Source organism: Schistocerca cancellata, chromosome 4, assembly GCF_023864275.1.
Source record: "Schistocerca cancellata isolate TAMUIC-IGC-003103 chromosome 4, iqSchCanc2.1, whole genome shotgun sequence".
NCBI classification, from domain to species: Eukaryota; Metazoa; Arthropoda; class Insecta; order Orthoptera; family Acrididae; genus Schistocerca; species Schistocerca cancellata.
Genome location: NC_064629.1, coordinates 451309665 through 451332945, shown reverse-complemented (window position 1 = coordinate 451332945; position 23281 = coordinate 451309665). Strand labels below are relative to the sequence as shown.

The following is a 23281-nucleotide window of genomic DNA, read 5'->3' as shown; positions in this document are numbered from 1 at the left end:
CATAGTCAAGTGAAAGCAGAATTTTACAGTCTATTGAATGGTGATTATTACAAAACTGACTGGTCAGATTCACCTCTACTGTGGCCTTAAAATTTCAGTTAAGGTTCAATCTATCAGTGACGCCTACTCTTTGTCCCACCAGCTCGAGTTAATAGCTAAACTCTCCGGGAGACAGTTTTTCTCCAAAAGTGATTTATCTGAAACCTCTTTACAGGTTCCGTTGGATGAAGATTCTAAACGGCTCCTTCTAACTAACACGTGCAGTGGGTTGTACCAATATCAGCACCTCTCGTACGGAGTGCATAGAGCCCCCAGTGATTTTAAGCGTTTTTTTTGGGGGGGGGGGGATAACTGATGTACATACCGGAGTGCATCAACTACCTTGATGACTTCGTGATGGGTTCATCCATGGAAGAGCATTTACGTAACTTACGCCCTTGTTCACGGTGTTACATACTGCAGGGTTGAAATGCAACTTGGTCAAATTAATTTTTCAAACATCAATTTTGTATTTGGAGTTTGAGGTTTCACGGGAATTTGTTAACCGTCTACGTTATCATGTCACTACAGTCGTAGCTCGGACTGGCACTAGAAATGTGAAAGAACTCAAGGCATTTTAGGTAAAATTGCTTGTTGTTGTTTTGGTGTTCAGTCCAGAGACTGGTTTGATCCAGCTCTCCATACTACTCTATCATGTGCAATCCTCCTCATCTCCGAGTAACTACTGCAATTTACATCCTTCTGAATCTGCTTGGTGTATTCATCTCTTGGTCTCTCTAAATGATTTTTGCCCTCCCCCTTTCCCTGCAGTACCTCTTGATGCCTCAGAACGTCTCCTGCCAAACGATACCTTCTTCTAGTCGAGGTGTACCACAAATTTCTCTTCTCCGCAATTCTATTTAGTACTTCTTCATTAGTTACGTGATGTACTCATCTAATCTTCAGCATTCTTCTGTAGCACCACATTTCGAAAGCTTCTATTCCCTTCTTGTCTAAACTATTTATCGTCCCTGTTTCACTTCCATACATAGCTACACACCATACAATTACTTTCAGAAAGATCTACACTCGATGTTAACAAATTTCTCTTCTTCAGAAACGCTTTCCTTGCCAAAGCCAAACTACATTTTATATTCTCTCTACTTCGACCATCATCAGTTATTTAGCTTCACAGATAGCAAAACTCATCTACCACTTTAAGTGTCTCATTCCGTAATCTAATTCCCTCTGCATCGCCTAATTTAATTGGACTACATTCCGTTGTCCTCATTTTGCTTTCGTTGATGTTCATTTTATATCCTCCTTTAAAGACACTGTCCATTCCCTTCAGCTGCTCTTCCAGGTACTTTGCTGTCTCTGACAGAATTACAATGTCATCGGCCAACCTCAAAGTTTTTATTTGTCTTCATGGATTGTAATTACTACTCCAGATTTTTCTATTGGTTCCTTTACTGCTTGCTCAATATACAAATTGAATAACATTGGAGATAAGCTTCAACCCTGTCTCACTCCATTCTCAGCCAGTGCTTCTCTTTCGTGCCCCTCGATTCTTACAACTGCCATCTGGTTTCTGTACAAATTGCAAATAGCCTTTCGCTCCCTGTATTTTACCTGTGACACCTTCAGAATTTGAAAGAGAGTATTCCAGTCAGCATTGTCAAAAGCTTTCTCTAAGTCTACTAATGCTAGAAACGTAGGTTTGCCTTTCCTTAACCTATCTTCTAAGATTAGTCGTAGGGTCAGTATTGCCACGCATGTTCCAACATTTCTATGGAATTCAAACTGATCTTCCCCAAGTTCGGCTTCTACCAGTTTTCCATTCATGTGTAAAGAATTCATGTCAGTATATTGCAGCTGTGACTTATTAAACTGAAAGGTCAGTAATATTTACACCTGTCAACACCAGCTTTCTTTGGGATTATAATTATTATATTCTTCTTGCTGTCTGAGGATATTTCGCCTGTCTCATACATCTATCTCACCCAACGTAAGAGTTCTGTCATGGCTGGCTCACCAAAGGCCATATTAGTAGTTCTAATGGAATGTTGTCTACTCCCGGGGCCTTCTTTTGAATTGGAAATTGCTTACTAATACGAATTTACGCCGGGTGAGACTGTGTTGACCCATCCCCTCTATGGGTTGCTGCAGAAGAACATTCTTTATCAGTGGACGTTGGCTTACTTCGTTTGAGATTTAAATTACATTCTGCTCCTTCTTTTGGTACTTTCCATCCTGGTCACCCCCTGGTTTTATTTAGACACCTCTCATACTTTGTTCACAGTTACTCAGTAACTGCTTGTATCAGTACATGTATTGCTTCTGTCTCTGTGTCTATGTTCTCAACTGTTGTACACTTGTGCATCCATTGTGGCTGTGCTGTTGTTTGTCTTAGAGCGCAATATTAATCACAACTTTGAATTTTTCAGCTGCAAGAGCAAAAGCAGCAACAGCGTCAATACCAGTCTCAACAGCTGGCCCATCACCAACAGTCAACCCATCATTGGCAGCAGGACCTTCGTCGGCAGCCGGCCCGTCCTCAGCAGCCGGCCCATCCTCGGCAGCCGGCCCATCCTCGGCAGCTGGCCGATCATTGGCAGCTGCACTGCTCTTGGCAGTTGGACAGTCAGCAGCAGCTGGACCATCCTCAGCAGCCGGCCCATCCTCAGCAGCCGGTCCATCCTCAGCAGCCGGTCCATCCTCAGCAGCCAGTCCATCCTCAGCAGCCGGTCCATCCTCAGCAGCCGGCCCATCCTTGGCAGCCGGCCCATCCTCGGCAGCTGGCCGATCATTGGCAGCTGCACTGCTCTTGGCAGCTGGACCATCAGCAGCAGCTGGACCATCCTCAGCAGCCGGCCCATCCTCAGCAGCCAGCCAATCGTTGACCACCAGACCGCTATTGGCAACCAGACCATCGTCAGCAGTCAGTCCATCATCGTCAGCTGGTCCATCATCAGCAGCTGGACCATCGTCGGCAGCCAGTCCGTCCTCAGCAGCCGGCCCATCCTCAGTAGCTGGCCAGTCATTGGCAACAAGACCGTTGTCAGCAGCCGGACCATCATCGGCATCTGGACCACTGTTGGCAGCTGCATCGTCATTGGGAGCTGGACCGTCATCAGCATGCAGCCCATTGGCAGTGACATTGCAGACATCAGGAGCATCACAGCCATCATACAGTGGTCTGTATCTTACAAATTTTGACCAAAAATAGAAAAAAACTTTACATTTAAACGTAAATTGGTATATAAGGGTATTTGAGATTGCTGATTACGACTTCCATATTACAGTCTCAAAATTTAAAATGGCAAATAATGATTTTGATATTTTTTAAAATCATTGAGATTTCAGCTATTATGAAATAAAATGTACAGTTAAAAAACTAAAAACAGAAAACATAAAAACCAGTCGCTTTCAGTGACGGGATGACTATAAAGTTTAAAATCAAAGTCAGTATCATATTTATCAGGAATTTCTAGAAAATTTTCAGACTCATAATCAGGAAAAATCAAAAGCTCTGGGGCGATGATGCGTTTTCCGAAGTCGTCGAGGGAAAGTTATCTCAATATCAGCACATGATTGTTACAAACTCAGTGAAAAAACACAATGCTCTTATCTAACCCACTTACGAAAACATGGTTTCTGGGTTTTATTTTGATCAGGCTGGATCTGAAGACAGCAGGAGAGAAATGTAACATATCTTCCATTGTATTGGTGCATGATTTTTTCCTGGATGACTCTTCACAATATTTTTTTGTCCTTATTTATGGCTTCCTGAGCAATTTCAGATAAATGACCTATTTACAGTGTTGTTGATTCTGATATCTAGGCACTGTGCGGTAAGACTTCATGAACTGTCGTAGATATTTAATACCAAGGAAAATTGTCTGTGCACATTTCCATAGTATCACGACAATATTTTTTTAATTTTTCGATGCTCAGGCTGACCTGCAAGGTAACGTGAAATAGATGGAGGATATCTTCGTCCAGCTCCTGTTTTTGAGCAAACACTGATGATTTTCAAAAAGAGAACGAGAAGTGATGCTATCTTTTGAGGATCCATACCCACCTTGTGAACGACCAACAAGAAGCCCTAGGTGCCTTTGAAATCCCTTGTGAATTGTTTTTTCCCGAATCTCAAAACGATATTTGCCTTCCGTTGAACGCAACTGCCATTTTTTTGACTTGCAGGTTTATATCCTAGGTGAAGTAAATACTAAAGCAATGAATTCAGGCGTAAAAGGCTGATAATCCATAACGTATACTGAGAACATGTATCACTATATTGTTTATAAAATCGAGAGTATTAAAATGTTTTGACGTTGCTATACACGGGTAGCAACACATAGATGATGTAGTACATCATTGTAAAAATGGTTAATAATGGATTATTATTACTTTGCAATCGTAAATGATTTCAGACGAAGTAGCGCACAATTTGATCGTCAGTATATTTCTTCTCGTTTAAAGTAGACTATGTGTTTTCGTGTAAAAAATGTAGCCTTGTTGGTCTACGAAAACGAAGTGACCAAGGTGTAAGATTTTTCCGTATCACAACTTCTTTTGTAATAAATTGTCTAGAAACTAGTTGTAATAGAACCAACATTGTAATAAAAACATTAGCGTCCGAATCACTTTAGTCAGTAAACTTTTGTTTGTGCTCTGAAAAACTATTAAATTCCATTTTAAAATCAACCTCACATTGAACATATAAAATTCCTTCTGATGTATGATTTAAGCATGTTTGTACTCTGACTTCGGCACGAGTCTAGATTATATATGTATCCGCTAGGTAACACCGAATTTTTTCTTCTACCATGTTTTCGTAAGTGGGTTAGATATGAGCATTGTGTTTTTTCATTGAATCTGTAATAATAATGTGCTGATATTGAGATAACTTTCCCTTGACGACTTCGGAAAATGCATCATCGCCAGACATTTTAATACTGAGTTGCTGATAATTTTACCGTTGGTTTGTATTTATGAGTTTGCAGTGGTGGCTCTGGCACGGTTTCATTGACGATACTGGCAGCATTAGAGGCAGCAGAATAACGAAGGCTTATTTGACTGGCCAACGACAGTTCCTGTTTACCTACTGTGTTATATAAATGAGCAACTTTTGTTTTTTTTGCTTCAGTCTGTTTCTTGAATTCCATATTTGGCCAGGCATGCTTCTTCGATTCTGTGGATTGTGACTTCGATGTACTAGTAGTCGCTGTACTCGAATCCGCAGATTGTTTTACAAAAATGAGACAAATTTAACAACACATTAATAATAAAGGATCTGGTACATATATATTTAATTGATAAAAAAAAGCAACAGAGTTCGTTGCGGTCGACCTAACCTATAAAACAGCTGTTCAATGTGACTCGGCGTCGTGTATGTCTAACCTCAAAAGTACAGAGACAAAGACGGTCAGAAATTTCTTTCACATTCTACTACAAAATAACATAAACTGTAAGCGCCCTGACGGAAATTCCTGAATAACGCTGAGTACATAAATTTTTGCTAATTTTCGGTAAAAGTTTTACAAGGAAAACCATTATATAGACACATATTTGATATGGATTTCTAACACACTGTTGTGTAAGTCAATGAAAACGTTACTCACACTAATATTCTAATTACCTTCCTTAATACCCTCAATGAAACAGAACTGAAATAGGACGACTGAGTAGAAAGCTACACACACTTTCAGTAAGGGTGATACTTTGGACCTGCTACATCTCGTTAACGCTGTGCCGTGAACAGTAACTCTGAGCTGACGTAGCCTCTCTTATACAAATGCTACTCTGATTTTCTTTCAGAGTAATTTGCACTAAAGCCTCCTCTACAAGATTCTATACTAGTCAACTTATTCGGGGACTATCACTTTTTCAGCTCCAGACCACTTTGCATTGGCAGCATTGGCAGCGACATCAGTACCATCGGCGACATCGGCATCACCATCAGCACCAGCGCCTTCAGCAGCCGCACAGCCCAAGCCATCAGCGGAACCACCACTACCACCAGTATCAACACAGCCACCAACATCTGCAACTGCTCCTCCAGGCACATCACCATCAGCTGCAGTACCAAATGGGTTTCTCATCGTCACCACAGTACCGACATCGCCGGCTCTAGGTGACATTCGCATAGATACTTACATCATACCGCGCACCGTCCTACAAACCTCATCTCACATCCCTAGTAAGCCTCCGAAACGTATCAGCGCACACGCCCACTTTACATAACGGCCAAAAGTCTCAAACGGTAAAGGGCTTCAGAGTACAGGGACGCCACACCCACCCAGAATACTTTCTCTCAACCATCCATCAACAATATATCTACCGATACTTTTAACCAAATCTTCCAAAAACCTACTCCTTTGTTATCCAGATCAGAAGCTAAATTCCTAATCCCAAAGACTTCCCTTCAAGAAATCCATAAATACATAATCAAACACTCTATTTCAAAAGAATCTTCAGTTGTCATAAAATCTCCTGATTCGAATCTGAACAACAACCTACGCGAGTAGGTCTCCTCTTTGTACCCAGGCCACCTTCACTGTCCTGCCCCTTGCACGTCAAAGCCACATTTGCCTCACTGCCCACCAAACCTCACTGTTGTGGTTAGTGGGGTAGACCCTGAGATCACCGTAGAGAAGGTTATGTGGGAAATAAATTCCAGTCCCTATCTTGAAATCTGCATCAGTTTGCGTTCAGAAGAACCACAGCTATACCTGTTTAGTCCTTCCGCTAAATCAGCAGACACTACTGGCCACCTAATCCGCAATGGAGCCTTCCTATACCTTAAACTCCTTGCAGTTAAACTGGGATTCCCCAGTCCTAAGCCATCCGTCGTCTCCATTGCCTACTTTATAATGATTACTACACCATTGACTGTAAGAACCTCAGCCTCCTCCCACCTGCCCACGCTGACAACACTACAAAGACTGTTCTAATCTGAAATCCCTTCTCGCCTGTAATAATTGAAACGAATCTTGTCCGCCATGTTACCATATGTGTAAAGCCAAAGACGTCTCAAAAAGCCCAAACCATCTGTACATACCTTATATGTTAGTAGCTCAATCTATAAAAGCAACTCCAAGTCAGATGTTCATTAGTTTACACATTACAGCATCGTGAAGAAATGAGCTGAACTTGAAGAAAGTTTCTTGATCGGAACATTGTCTTTGTTTCTCCTTTCAGGTGGAGATACAGGCAATGCTGATGTGGTCTTAGCACAGGAACCTGAGCAACCACTACTTGTGGAGCGTTTCAATTCCATACCATTACTAGAGGGTGATACGAAAGAGGTAAGTAAGAGCACTGTAGCTGACACAACACTCACACACTCACCGGGACCATCTTCGTAACGGCATCGTTTGTCACGCGGGCTTTGGCAATTTCCTTAGAACTGAATCGGAATTCTAAAGCAGTTGTCCACAGTGTCCGAGAGTCTAGTTCATCTACTCTTTGCCAATCCGTGTACATCACATTTGGACCTACTACGAAAGAGAAATGTCTCAGGTATTCCGAATTCACAATTTACAGGTGGCAGCACTAAACGTAAAGTAGTTGTGCAGCTTGACATCCAAATGTTCTCATGATTTCGGCGGCCGTCCCTCTGTGCGAAGACAGAATGTGGCTGAGGTAATGATGTCGTTCTATTGAACCTAGAGATTGTCAAACAGCAAACTGTATCTTTTATTGAATTGTGTTACTGTTCTCTTTTTCTAACATATGATTTCACACTGTAGGTACTTCCCTCCATCGCCCCCCCCCCCCCCCCCCCCCGCCACCACGTTGCCCTTCCAGCCAAATAAAATACTTTGCAGGCTTGACGAATGGTAATTTTCTTCAAATCTTATGCTATGTTTTTCATTCCTGAGATAAAATTTTAAAGGTCTTCTTCCAGGTTCGCCACCATCTACAAATCAGTCGGTCAGTCGTGTATATAAAGAACTGTAGAATGATGTGACGTCCGTTTATTACCTGCCATCCGCATCAAACCTGCAGTTATCGTTCCCGACAATGGATTTCATTTGTGGCACCACATACTGTAAGAAGTGAAAGCTGTATAGCTCATCTTATAGCCTCTACCAACTACAGTTCTTGTACGACGTGCCTCGGTTTCCTTCATATCGTCCGGTAAAAAGCCTACTTTTCATAACGATTTGTGGATCAGAAGCTGGGTGAATTCTTCTATTCTTATCTAGCTCGTACAGTTTTTACTTCTGCGTAATGCGCGTATGTCCTGTGCTGCAGAATTTTCTTTTTTTGTTTGTTCAGTATGTCCCCTGCTGGCCCGTACTATCCAGGATTGGTTGTTAACTTTAGCATCCTATTGCTTAGTATACAGATTTCCACACATTCTCTAAAAAATGTACGTTTACTTCTAATAATCAACATAGTCTCGTCCCTACTAACGTCTCATTTCTTCCCGTAGTTCGTCTGCTGGGAATCGATTAATCAAAACACAGTTTTTAGTGTAAAATGAAACTGAATACCCTGACGCAAGGGTCCAACGTACAACGCACAGATAAATCCCCAACTTTCCATAAGCATTCGACACAGCCTCTCCTTTAATTCATCTGAATTAATGAGATGTGACGCTCGATAGCACTTGGCGTATGTACAGTGGTTTAATAATGTAGTTGGATACTCGAAACAATGTACCCCTCTACGTGTACAGTTGTTTCACGTAGCGTTTTTTAGCTGAGTACGTGGTCCCAATCCGTCCTCAACACTATGAATCATTGCCTTTACTACCCTCTGACATTTTCCCATGCAAATGCGATTTTTTTTTTAAGTCTTAAGAGATGTTAATTTTGAATATCCTACTACTGTATTAGTTCTGTAACGCGAACTGTTTCATCTAGATTTCCTATCTTGTGAGTGTTTGAAAAATTAAAAACTGTCCGCACCCCCTAGGACTTTCCTGAAGTTTTCTTGAGCACTGAGTCTGTTCATTTTGGATCTCTGAGAGGTAGAGGTCCATTAAATTGGTGGGTTATGGTGCGCAGCGGCAAGTGGAGGTGCACGCGATATAATCGACATTAACGTCGCTCTAGCACTATCGCTTGTTTCTACATCTGTATTACACGACGTCTGAAGCTGGGACTGAGCCTGCATGTCGAGAATGCCATATATTACCATTTGCCGGCAGAAAGCGTCCTAATCATGTGATCAGCACAAAGAGAGGTAGGGAGCGAGGTAGCAGCGTTAGATTGTACTGTGTGCTTGTTTGTTCAGGACGCATCGTCCAGCCGCCTCAGTTGGTCGCATCTCACAACCTTATCATCCGCATACTGAGTTTCCTTTAAGCGTAATTCTCAAAACTTTTCATCCTCTTTATTGCCTCTTGGCCTGCGAAGAAACATATACGTTACAGCGCGACTGGTCTGTTATAAATCAGTAAGAGAGCGTTAGGCATCAATTTTCTCTTGTGTTTTTTCTTACGTCCATCCCAGTACTACTTCATTTTCCTGAGTAGGATTCCTTGTGTTCCTACTATCAGATAGTTCACGATATTTTCGAGCACCTTGATCTTTTAATCTCTTTATTTCATTGCTGGTATGCAAATATAGTGGTCAGCAGTAAATTTCTTCCATACTCTTCCATCCAGTAAACCAGTTTTCCTGCTTTCGATATATTTCGGGATTCTCTTAACCACTCTCTTCAGTGACATTCTTTGACGTGCGCCACAGAAGGCTCCATTTAAAGAATGGTCTGAGAATTTTTTTTTTTGGTTGCTGGTCTTCCTTAGACCTATCTTCCTCTGAATTTTCTTACCTGTATTTATAAGTTCCCTAAGAGACGTTTCCTGTTCAATGGGTTAAGCTTATTTATAGGTATACTTTCTGATTTTATTGCAGAATATTAGAATACCTTTGTACTTTGTACTACTTCCACATTTGTCGATTTCGTTCCGTCAAGAAAGACGTGTTGAGATTTAGGAGTTAAATAAAAATACTTAGACACCAGAACTACAACACATTACCATGCCTAATAAGTCTAGGAAAACCGTTGGCGTCCAAAATAGCTTCCAGTCCTCACGGAATGTATAAATACATATCCTGTATGGAACCATACCACTCTTCCTGCAAAATAGTGGCAAGTAACGATAATGGAGGTAGCGAGTTATCACACGATCTTCTCTCCAAGGTGGACCAATGAGGTTGAAGCACACCGTCCACACCTACATGCCTCAACGGCACGTCAACATCGACGTCGCGTCAACGTCGCGTCGTGTCGACGTCATGATGCTCTCACCCAATCACAGCGCACCATGGGCCTCGATTTATCATTGCAAAGCAGTTACTCCATTGCTAGTGGGTGCTGGTGTGGTTGTGGGTGACGTCTTAGTGTGTGGGCTAGAAATGGGGTAGAAATAATGAATTTACATCATGTAGTAGCCTATTCGATAAGCACTACCGATTTCTAACCACAGATACTGTATGTAAAAGTTGTAGATAAACCTCCTGCCAAACAACCACTACATTAGTAGATTGTCTGACGTCATTGTAAAATCCTGCTTCCAAAGATATTGTGTGTGTGTTGCATGGCACTACAAAATACGTACCTAGAGAGCTCACCAGTGGAAAGGTATGCCACCTACAGGATGGACCACCTCTCGAGATCAAACATGTGATGTACAGCCGTGAACACCGTTGCTTGGAGTACGATCACAGACACACTACCTGGAAACGACTGGGAAAGTTCCATTATAAAAGGTGTAAACTTGGATGTAGTTGCTGAGATGGGCAGACGCGAGAAGATGTGCGCGCGCGTATTAGTGATGTGGACGGTATGGAAGATTGCCGCCCTGCTGCGAATGAGCCATCGGCGGTCCCACCTACCCGAACCACGCTATTTCAACGGACACGATGGACACGGCTATGAACATTGTGAAGACCGTGCTGTCTGTTCCGCTCCCTGAATCTGAAGATGAGAGTATCTCCGCGACTCAGATTGGGGGAAAATGTGAGAGTAACAAGGGTAGAGTGCCTGTTACGAACTACGCCGTTCGAGGGTCGCCTAAAGGGAAAAGGGCTAAACCAAATTGCATTGCGGACTGAATATTTCAGTTCCAAGATGGGCCCAGTGCAATGTTTTCGCTGTCAAGGTATAAATCACGTTGCACGCCACGACTCCATGCCGGGCAGCTGTGTGAAATGCGCCGGCAACCATGTTGGACGCTCTTGCACTCGTCCTCCGGCCGAGAAACAAAACTGCGTATTCCGTGGGGGCATTCACGTGGCGTGTGAGGGCAATCACGTTGCCAGCTGCCGCCGCTGCGACGTGTGGAAGCGCGCTATCGCTCGTCAACGTAGCCTGTCTCCTTCGTTACGCCCGAAGAAGCCAGTAACGACACGACCTGATGTTATTTTCGCTGTGGCAGCCTCCGAGAGGAATATTCCCTCGCCATCAGTATTTGAAGATACAGCTCCGGCTGCGTCGGAGGTTACTTCACCACCTGCGACTGCCGGTCCTGCGCAACAGCCGTCTGCGGGTCGACCTCATCCTGCCCCTGCATCACAGCCGTCTCAAACGGGCTCCTCACCTCGCTTTCACGGAGTTCGACTCATTGCTGGCAGGCAGAAGACACCTTCCCTCGTCGATCAGCCCCCTGTGGACTCTCACAAAGAGGCAGCTGCTGCCCTCAGATCCAGCGCCGGGGCCGCGTCTGCTGCTTCGAATGCTGACCTCACCACTCTCACTGCACAGCTCACGGCTCCCGTGTCCAACGCGACGTAACTGAAATCCTGTAGCAGCAACTCACCGGTGCAGCGGCGATGGCCGGTCAGGTCGCCACCAATAATAATCACCCACAGACGCATAATAGGCTATGTTAGAGGACTGACGACAGTCGCTTGGAATGTCACTGGCATACGAAGTCGAATTCCGCCAATTTCTCCCTAGTGAAGGTGTTGACGTTTGCTTACTCGGCGAACCACACATGAAATCTGGCGTTGACGTCCGAACAGTGAACATTTCCTGATTCCGCAAGGATCGACCGATGGTGGTCGGAGGAACCGCAGTCCACGTCCCTACTGGAATACTTCGCTATCCGATTGAACTCCCACCGCTGGTTTCGCTGGAAACCACCGGTGTGATCGCCCATACCTTCGTGGACCAAATCACGTTAATGGCAATATACAGATCTCCGTTCCGTCCTCTGTAACCTGAGGACACCGAAGCCCTGCTCTCCCTGAGAGGCAAGGCCTTTGTTGCTGGAGACCACAACTACAAACACGACACCTGTCACTCCAGGTTCACCAACTCCACCGGTCGCCGCCTTCTCAGGCTTATTGAACGACACGAGACGATTGTGGTGGAGCCGTACGATCCGACTGTCTTCCCTGGCTGCAGTCAGCTGGACATTATCGACTTTGCCGTCGTCAAGGGAATCCCACACCAGAAAACCGCAACTTCACGGAACGCAATTTCGTCCGCTCTCGTTCCTGTGGTGTTCGATGTCAATCTGGACGCCCTGCAGCAACGCAGGAGGGGCATCTTACTCGCCGGTATCAATGGGATCGCATCGAAGACACCCTGGTAGACTCACGTGCTACCGCTCTGCCCCTAAGGACGTCAGCGTGAACGCAGCGATTCAACACTTTCCGGACGTCACACTTGCTGTTGCCCGTGCAGCAACAACGCCTGCACCGTGCACTGAACCAGATAGTTCCAGCTAGCTGCCATCGGTCATTCTATTGGCAATAACGGAGAAAAATTGGATGTACAGGTAACACCAAATGACGAGAAACACAGTCACCTGTCGTCTTCTTAACCGTATGCGTCGCGAGATCAAGGTCGCTATTGAAAATCACCACAGCTAATACTGGAGTGACAAGGTTGCCACTCTCTGCCTTGAAGACGGCTCGGCCTGGCGGACGGCGAAGCAGTTTTTTCGCTGCACGCAACGTGTTCCACTGCTCGTAGCTAACAACGAGACTGTCTACGAACCGGACGCGAAGGCGGGCGCCTTAGCGGGCGTCCTTGAAGATAGCTTCAACTCAATTGAAGAGTCGGCAGACGTAGCATATGAGAACCTGGTCGCCGATAGACTTCCCTGCTACTCCGTTGCTCGAGATGACGAAGACGCCATCGTCGACACGCCTGTCTATGAGGTCACTTCTCCCCTTAACCCCAAGACTGCTGCTGGTCATCATAAAGTCTCAAATGCCTTTCTCAAGAAGATGCCACCAGCGGCCGCTACTGAAGTCGCTACCATCTTTAGTTAAATCCTTCTGACCTTCGGCTTCTCACAGGCTTGGAAGCACACAGAAATCGTTGCGCTACCTAAGTTGGAGAACGTTCTGCCCCACGCGCAGAATTACCGGCCACTCTGTCTTTCGCTGGAAGCCTCTAAGGTGTTTGAGAGAGTTTACCTCAATCGGCTGCAGCACCTCGTAGACATCGAAGACCTGTTCCCTGAGGTCCAGATCGGTTTCCGCAAGGGTCATTCGGCAGTTCACCAATTCCTCCGCCTTGTGGAACGAGCGCTCGACGCCCTGGAGCAGCGGCAGTACTTGGCGCTGTGTTCCTCGACGTGTCGATCGCCTTCGACAGCGTGTAGCACCGTGGCCTTTTGTTCAAACTTTCTGAACTTTGGATTTCGGCGTCACATGTACACCACGTCAGTTCCTACCCGAAGGTAGGACATTCCACGTGAGAGCTGCAAATTGGTTGTCTACCTTTCGCGGATCAGTACAGGATTGCCGCAAGGCTCTGTTCTGGGGCCACTTCTGTACTAATTGTACACCTCAGACGCACCAAAGATCGATCGCGTGCAGCTCGCGTTCTACACAGACGATGATCATCCCTGCAGGCCTGCCACCGATTCTCGTCGGTGGAAGTCCCGTCCCTTGGCGTCCTACGGCACACTCTCTCGGCTTCACCATCGACCGCCGACTTACATGGCGAACACACGTCCAAGTGGCGAAGAAAACCGCCAGGACCAGATTCAGCAAACTCTACCCCTTGCGCAGTCCGAACTTCACTAATGACCTGGTAGAAGTTCCTCGACTTCACGACCGTTTCAGAGTGACAGTCCGCACATTCTACGAACGTGCTGGACGGTTCTGCAGCAGCAAGATACAGGCGCTGTGCCGAAAATTGCCGCGCAGCGTCACCACACGACGGCCGCATCTGCTCGCTATATAGGTAGCGTCGAAGAAACTGTCCAAAGAACAACGAGAAGACAGTCTAAAATGAAGACACACCACAAGCATGGGAGACAAAGAAGGAATTTGCTGCGAACTTCAACATACATTGGAGGGAGAAGTGTTCTCCGCTAAGTCCGCCCTCCGTGCCGGTTGGATGACTGTTGGTGTATCAGATCCGGCCGACGGATCTCCCGCCCACTGTAATAACTACAAGCGGAATCGAACAGATCGGTGGAAATTTCGGAGACTGCTACAATTACACGCCTAGATTACGAGCAACTCCTCCCGTGTAATCGCTTGTTGATAATGACGGTAGGATGTGGAACTCATCGTGCGGCCATAGCCACCAGGTTGTGAACAGGGGGGATCCACATGTCTGCCTAACACTACACCAGACAGTCTCCCCAGACATGGTAGAGAAATTAGCATTACTTAAACAATATGTATCTGTAATCACCTCCGACGTGAGCGACCAAGTTGCTGGCACAAATGGCACTCAGTCATTCAGGCAGGGGACGTATTGCAACAGCAAAGCTATTGTAACGCGCCGACGCCTTTACAGACAAACGTTGAGAACAGTTTTATCGCCAGGCACTCCTCCTCCCTCCCCTTTCTCTCTAGATCAGTAACGAGCCTGCTATCCTCCACTTTCCCTCCCAACAATCATTCTCCTAAAACTTGCAGGATGACTTCATTTACAGCCAGGCAACACCCCCAGTGGAATGAAGCATAATTACTATGTTTAAAAAAAATAAACCCTGCAATATTATTATAATACGCGAGATTACAGTAAGTCTTGCATATTAACTGCAGGGAACTCAGAGTATTGTCATTGGTATTAACGAAATTTCGACTGATCCCAAGAACTCCTAAGACACACGCTGGACGGCTAAAACACTGCAGTATTTAAAAAAATTATTCCTAAGGAATTTAATTGTACATTAATAATGAGTATGCTTCGAATATTGGCAGGACTGGTGTAACTGACTATACATAAACCATATCGGGCATGTTGTGTTGTTGTGGTCTTCAGTCCTGAGACTGGTTTGATGCAGCTCTCCATGCTGTTCTATCCTGTGCAAGCTTCTTCATCTCCCAGTACCTACTGCAACCTACATCCTTCTGAATCTGCTTAGTGTATTCATCTCTTGGTCTCCCCCTACGATTTTTACCCTCCACGCTGCCCTCCAATACTAAATTGGTGATCCCTTGATGCCTCAGAACATGTCCTACCAACCGATCCCTTCTTCTGGTCAAGTTGTGCCACAAACTTCTCTTCTCACCAATCCTATTCAATACCTCCTCATTAGTTACGTGATCTACCCATCTAATATTCAGCATTCTTCTGTAGCACCACATTACAAAAGCTTCTATTCTCTTCTTGTCCAAACTATTTACCGTCCATGTTTCACTTCCATACATGGCTACACTCCATACAAATACTTTCAGAAATGACTTCCTGACACTTAAATCTATACTCGATGTTAACAAATTTCTCTTCTTCAGAAACGCTTTCCTTGCCATTGCCAGTCTACATTTTATATCCTCTCTACTTCGACCATCATCAGTTATTTTGCTCCCCAAATAGCAAAACTCCTTTACTACTTTAAGTGTTTCATTTCCTAATCTAATACCCTCAACATCACCCGACTTAATTCAACTACATTCCATTATCCTCGTTTTGCTTTTGTTGATGTTCATCTTATATACTCCCTTCAAGACACCATCCATTCCGTTCAACTGCTCTTCCAAGTCCTTTACTGTCTCTGACAGAATTACAATGTCATCGGCGAACCTCAAAGTTTTTATTTCTTCTCCATGGATTTTAATACCTACTCCAAATTTTTCTTTTGTTTCCTTTACTGCTTGCTCAATATACAGATTGAATAACATCGGGGAGAGGCTACAACCCTGTCTCACTCCCTTCCCAACCACTGCTTCCTTTTCATGCCCCTCGACTCTTATAACTGCCATCTGGTTTCTGTACAAATTGTAAATAGCCTTTCGCTCCCTGTATTTTACCCCTGCCACCTTTAGAATCTGAAAGAGAGTATTCCAGTCAACATTGTCAAAAGCTTTCTCTAAGTCTACAAATGCTAGAAACGTAGGTTTCCCTTTCCTTAATCTTTCTTCTAAGATAAGTCGTAAGGTCAGTATTGCCTCACGTGTTCCAGTATTTCTACGGAATCCAAACTGATCTTCCCCGAGGTCGGCTTCTACTAATTTTTCCATTCGTCTGCAAAGAATTCGTGTCAGTACTTTGCAGCTGTGGCTTATTAAAGTGATTGTTCGGTAATTTTCACATCTGTCAACACCTGCTTTCTTTGGGATTGGAATTATTATATTCTTCTTGAAGTCTGAGGGTATTTCGCCTGTTTCATACATCTTGCTCACCAGATGGTAGAGTTTTGTCAGGACTGGCTCTCCCAAGGCCGTCAGTAGTTCCAATGGAATGTTGTCTACTCCGGGGGCCTTGTTTCGACTCAGGTCTTTCAGTGCTCTGTCAAACTCTTCACGCAGTATCGTATCTCCCATTTCATCTTCATCTACATCCTCTTCCATTTCCATAATATTGTCCTCAAGTGCATCGCCCTTGTATATCGGGCATATGGGGCAAGAATTTAGAGACAAATTGTAGTCCTGGAACCACGCCGACTGGGGTCTACATCTGCCTGTGCTCCCAGGCAGGATATAAAGACCTGTAATTTATGAAATATTATTGTGTGACGTCACCATAAGACTCGTAAACACACTGACGGAAGAAATTTCAATACCAAAAAATAGTTAATGTATAGTAATGAAACTTCGGTAATACATTTGTCTAAATAATATATTTGAGTGTTTAACACACACGTTACTGTGAGCGTGACACAAGACATTTCAAATGCGAAATTCTGGTAAGTTAATAAAGGGTGTAACCGTCAGAATGTTGAATGCAAGTATGCAAACGTGCGTGCGTTGTTTCGTACAGGTGCTGGATATCTATTTGTGGGATGGGGTTCCATGCACGTTGCACTTGATCGCTCAATACAGGGACGGTTAATTCTGGTTCTGGATGACACTGGAGTTGTCTTCCAATGATATCGAATATGTGCTCGATTGGAGATAGATTTGGTGATCGAGCAGCCGAAGGCAACATGTCGACTCCCAGTTGAGCATGTTCGGTTACAACAGTGGTATGTGGATGAGCGTTATGCTGTTGAAAAACATCCCCTGGCACGCTGTTCACGAATGGCAGCACAACAGCTCGAATCACCAGACTGACGAACAAATTTCCAGTCAGGGTGCTTGTGATAACCACGAGAGTGCTGCTGCCGTCATACGAAATCGTACCCCCGACCATAAGTCTAGGTGTAGGTCCAGTGCGTCTAGCATGGAGGCAGACTGATTGCAGGCCCTCAAGTGGTCTCCTCCTAACCAACACACGGCTATCACTGGCACCGAGACAGAACCAGCTTTCATCATAAAACACAACAAATCTCCACCCTGCCCTTCAATGAGCCCTCGCCTGACACCACTGAAGTCGGAAATGGCGGTCTTTTGTGGTCTGTGGAATGCACGCTACAGGGCGTCTGGTTCGGAGCTGTCCTCTAAGTAACCGATTCATGGCAGCTCTTTGTGTCACTGTGGTTCAGCTGTTGCTCATACTGCGGCTGCAGATGTCGTAGTACGTATCAAAGCCATAGGCCGAACGCGATGGTTTTCCCTCTCGGTAGTGTCACATGGCCGTCTGGAGCCCGGTCTTCTTGCGACCATACATTCTCGAGACAACCGCTGCCAGCAATCCTGTACAGTGGCTAATTCCTACCAAATCTTTCTGCAGTATCGCAGAAGGAACACCCAGCATCTCGCAGCCCTATTACACGACCGCGTTCAAACTCAGTGAGGTGTTGATAATGGCGTCTTTGCGCCTTAAAGGCATTATTGTCTGAAATCAACTCATGACGTCCAATCTTAAAGATAACTAGCGCTTTCGACCACTACAGCGTTTATTTAAAAGATCCCTGATTAGAATCATACTGGCGCTACTAGCGCCACTCTTACTTTACTGGTGCGAAATTTGAATAGACATCATCTTTCAGATGTAGAAACGCACCTGACAACTTTCGTTTATGTAGCACAACTGCGTCTTGTTGTTGCAGTTTTTCCCATCAGTGTAGCTGCGGAAGTAATCCGAAGAATACGGGGCGAGTCAAATAAGGTGTAACATCCGTATTTTTCGTGAACGGTTACGCATATTGAAACCTGTCATATAAGAATTCGAGAAATGTACTAGAATTTTAGAGCACTGTGGCCGGAATCGGCGACGGGGGCATCGGTGCGAGAAGACGCTGGGGGCTTATCAGGAACTGTTGCAGGGCCCTCCTAGGCTTGTACCACCATGGTTATGATAGACAGCTGGCGTCTCCTGTCTCGCCGCCGCAGCATAGGTAATCGGGGTAGTGGTCACTATCGTTGGTCGAATACGATCGTCAGAGGGCGTATGCACGAAACGGCGTTGCAAGTATTCCGGACGTACATGGCTTACCCGTCTACAGTTGTAGCAGATCCTCGGTTGACCACCGTAAATAATTATCGCCCGGCAACCAGCGATCGTGAGATCTGAAGCTACATGGCGGCTCCCGTTAAGGAGAGGGTACGTTTCGAAGGTCTTCCATTCTTCAGCCATATGGGCGAGGATTATGCCATAGGGTCGAAGAGCAAGAGTGACTAAATCCGCTGGAACTTCAACTGGTAGCTCAATCACGCACACATTTTGCATTCCCAGTCCAAAATGTTCAAGCGTTACTACACCCACGTTTCCGTCAGAGTGGCAGAATCGGTAAACTTCTGTCGAGTGGCTGAGAGATCTATCAGAGGCGTCATCGTCAGTGAATTTGAGATATACAGTGTTGGAGACGATAGACAAGTGAATACCCAGCCGCTCTTACGGACCAATATGTATCACGTCTCGAAAAATCTCTCTACTTCGTGGCCCTTGGGTCTGGAGTAAGTTGCGTCAAACTGCAGCTTTATCGTAGCGTTCCGATATGAAAGAGTCCTCGGATGTCAGGAACGTAGTTATGACACTGGATACTAGCCTGGAAACGCGACACGGAGCGGCCGGGAGATCCTCACCGCTCCACAGCCAAAGGCCAACTTATTGTTAGGCTATCCGATCTCGACTCACAACTGGACCCAAACTTCCATATGTCATCAACCACGCGTCTAGAACCTGTACTCGTACATCCATTACGTGAATTCCCATACAGGCGAGACATTTTACTTGAAAGTCGCTTGCCCGCTGTCAGTGGATAAATAAGATATTGCAATGTCTCTGTTATTCCTAATTACTATCAGTGTCCCTTTTGGATATGCATTATAATTCCGAACAACACGGGCACTGCAGTGTCGTATTTATCCGCCGACGTCGGGGAAGCGACTTCCAAGTAAAATGTCTCGCGTGTATGGGAATATACACAATGGGTGTACGAGTACAGGTTGTAGACACGTGGTTGATGACATATGGAAGTTTGGGTCTGCCATGAATTGTGCTCGGATAGCCTAAGGATAAGGCGACCGCTCGCGATAAGCGTAACATCCAGGTTCGAGTCCAGGTCCGACACAAATTATCATTTTCGTCATTCCATCATACAGCTCATGATGGTCCATATTCACAATTGCGAATACGTTTCGTGCACTCGGCTTAGAGTGCCTGAAACTGTTTCCTGTGGATAAGCTGTTTGGTAGGGCAAGTGGTAGTTAAATACGTACGAGGCTTGGATGTCCGGACATCCGTCCCGAGAGGAGCCAAATGAGAGCGCCGCAGGGAGCAGCCAACCGCGGGAGGGACCAACACAGAAATAGCGGCCGCGCTCTGGCCTGCTGCTACGTCGGGTTAGCAGCAACTACGTCACGAAAAGCCCAGGTACTTATAACTTGAACTTCTTGTGAATATTCCAATAAATATTCCATTACACAATACAAAAATCCTGTTTTTTATTTCAATCAACACGTTGTTGCTCTTAATTTTAATATTTGCCCATAAATACATTTAGTAAAAAACTAGTTCTGTCTAGTTTAGTTAGAACGTGTTCTTACTAGCTGAAACTAGTTGATACTGATAGCCTTAGTTACAACTAGAATTTATTACTGGTCAAAAGCGAAAGTCAGTTAAAACTAGTTTTAACTAGGCAAAACGCGTTTTGACGAAGTAGTTTTAACTAGTAAGAGCGCGTTCTAACTAGAAACAGGTTATGACTGTAACATATATGACTGAAATAACAGACTATAAAAAAAGATTGAGTTTTCTCCATAGAAGACACTTAGAGAAGCAAACTTCGCCTTTATTTGCCTTTTTGTCCAGTTGAAAATTTATTGCACTGTTTCAGATGTACGTGATCGTGGACGATTCAAATTACACCTTCGAATTGCCCTTTGAGTGCATGGGAGACGCTAAATCGGGAACTGAGGAAGCCATTTGAGTTTATTCTCATTCCCAGCTGAATATCATATAACTTACGTATTTTACTAATACAAATTATTCATGAATATAAGCATTTTATAACCTATCATAAATTAGCAAGAAGTAGTGTCTTGTATTAACAATCATTAATTACTGAGAAATAAAGTACTATAACCCCATATTTGTAGTCTTTGTAAACGACCGGCTGAGACTTTCATTACCTTATGTGGTGGCTGGGGACCGTGTGACAGTGAGGGAGGGGGCGGGGCGCCTTGTAACAACAATGCTGTAACCCCCACCACCATTCACTTGTTATTCGTTCTCTATGAAACGCTGTTCTATGAGCACTTTTTGAGTTAAGACGCACGTATGAACTGGCAGCAACACGCTCACCCCGCCTACCTAGCCACCAGATAAGGTAACGTAAGTCCCAGCACGTCTCTTGGCGATTGCAACGATTTCTTCTACAGTCTATGCACCAGTGTAATAAAAAAAAAATAAAATAAAAAACAACCTGCTTCCAACTCAGCGATAAAGCATACAGTATATGGTCAAAAGGAAACAGACCCCCCCATACTTACCCTAGCAGTACCAAGGCATTTTCCATTACGCGAATTTCCAAGGGGGTAGTGGATGGCGGTGGGTGGGGGGGGGGGGAGAACTTTCTGCCCATCCCAAAAAAAGTTAAGAAACAAATTTCGTTAATTGGTGTAGACTTGTACCAACATACTTTTTAAACAGGTATTGATGCGTAAGTAGTGTTGAGAACCTGAAAATATCCTTTAACTCATTCTTAGCAGCAATAACGAGTTTTCAGTAACTTGCACTAAAGCTGGGGGTACTTAACGACCACAAAAAAGTTAAATATTTAAAATTTCACTAACTTTTGTTGACTGTTACTCATGACATGTTGTTTGAAGAGATGCTGATGTGTAGTAGGACCTAAACCTGAAGAAGTTGAAGATAATATTCACCGTAGAAAATGACATCTACTACTTAACTTAAATTTTGGGGCTAAGTTAACCTAAATTTTGGGGCTAAGTTAACAGAAAATTTTAAAACATTTTAGGAACCTGGTACAAGAATTCACTAGAACAAAATTTTAAAATATAAAGTAACTGACTAGCTTACACTATTATCAAAAGGTGGGCACAAATTCTCCGCTTTCCTCTCCGCCCCTTCGTATTTTGAGGGTTAATGTCTGGATACTTTTGATCGTGGCGGCGACCTGGGGGGAGGTCTCACTCTTCCCAAGTTTTGGAGAGGCACAGCGGTATTCCTGGCACAAATCGTCGAGGATTATGAGAATGTTGGCAGTGCGAAGATAGCACAGCTTTCGGCCTAACTGTTTGTTGTAACTACTGGTAACCAGATGACATTCGAAAGAAAAACGTTGTTCGTGACAAAAAAAATGTGTAGGAATAAAGATGTGGTGGTTTTCATTAGTATTACTGTCAAACAGCTGGAGAGCTCAAAAGGATAAAGATGATCTTGACAGTACGCTATACACAGAAACCCGAACAGTAAAAATGAAACCACAAACAAAATACACTTCAACGTATAAGAACAGCAGAAAATGTAAGATACACTGACGAAAAAAGTATATCGCAACACCATTAAATAATAATTAATGTAGAATAACGAAAGTTCGAGAGTTAATTTGTGTAGGTAACTTATTTAGATGAATAATATTGCAAGATCATAGGTTAATGTAAGCGCGAGATAAGCCATTGCAAATGTGAAATGCTAGTACAATAATAACCGGTGTAATCGCCAGAATGTTGGATGCAAGCACGCAAACGTGAGTGCATTGTGTTGTACATGTGCCTGATTTCAGTTTGTGGGATGGAGTTCCATGCGTGTTGCGCTTGGGCGGTCAATACAGGGACGGTTAACTCTGTTTGGGGACGACGCTGGAGTTTTTGTCTTACGATGTCCCATATGTGCCCGATTGGAGACAGATTTGGTGACAAGCAGCCTAAGGCAGCATGTCGACATTCAGCAGAGCATGTTGGGTTACAACAGCAGTATGTGGGAGACCATTAGGCTGTTGGCAGCACAACAGGTCGAATCTTCAGACTGACGTACAGATTTGCAGTTAGGTTGCGTGAGTTAACTACGAGAGTGCTCCTGCTTTCATACGAAATTGCACCCTAGATCATAACTCCAGGTGTAGTTCCACTGTGTCTAGCACGCAGACAGGTCGGCTGCAGGCCCTCAACTGGCCTCCTTTCGTTGTGCCACTGTGGCACCATAATAGTATCTATGAATTAAGCAGTCAGAACTGCAAGAGTTGTATCCGCAGAACTTTTGACATAGTTTACAAAGAACACATCAAAACGCTGAAGTATATATCATTTCATTTGTTGCTCGTGGAACTGCTGAAGCGAGTACATCACTCACCAACAAACGTTAAATGGGAACAACCGGAGCAGCCAGCAGCAGACACCTTCCTCTTCTGGAAACCTATCACACAAAAATTGCAGGAAACTGAAGGAAGAATTATACAAAAGATTCCTATGCACACAGATTATATTTCATATAAAATCAGGCACACATGAATACAGGAGCAAAAATTCACATCACTTAATCAAAGTTATATTATATGCTGTTCGCTGTGAGGTAAGTAAGCATGAATGTGATCAAATAAAGGTAGTAACTTCTTGTAGGTAACAGCTCTTTAGTT

The 23281-nt window shown here is 44.4% G+C and overlaps 1 protein-coding gene across 1 annotated transcript in view; it reads left to right on the top strand.

The window, feature by feature from the left end:
* The window catches only part of LOC126183519 (melanoma-associated antigen E1-like), an 80880-nt gene extending 60113 nt beyond the window's left edge, over positions 1-20767 (top strand). The window contains exons 2-5 of the mRNA XM_049925575.1: positions 2427-3176; positions 5876-6118; positions 7186-7292; positions 20522-20767. Of these exons, the coding sequence (XP_049781532.1) occupies positions 2427-3176; positions 5876-6118; positions 7186-7292; positions 20522-20614 (1193 nt within the window). The 3' untranslated portion in view covers positions 20615-20767. The remainder of the gene's footprint in view (positions 1-2426; positions 3177-5875; positions 6119-7185; positions 7293-20521) is intronic.
* The last annotated feature ends 2514 nt before the right edge of the window (positions 20768-23281 follow it).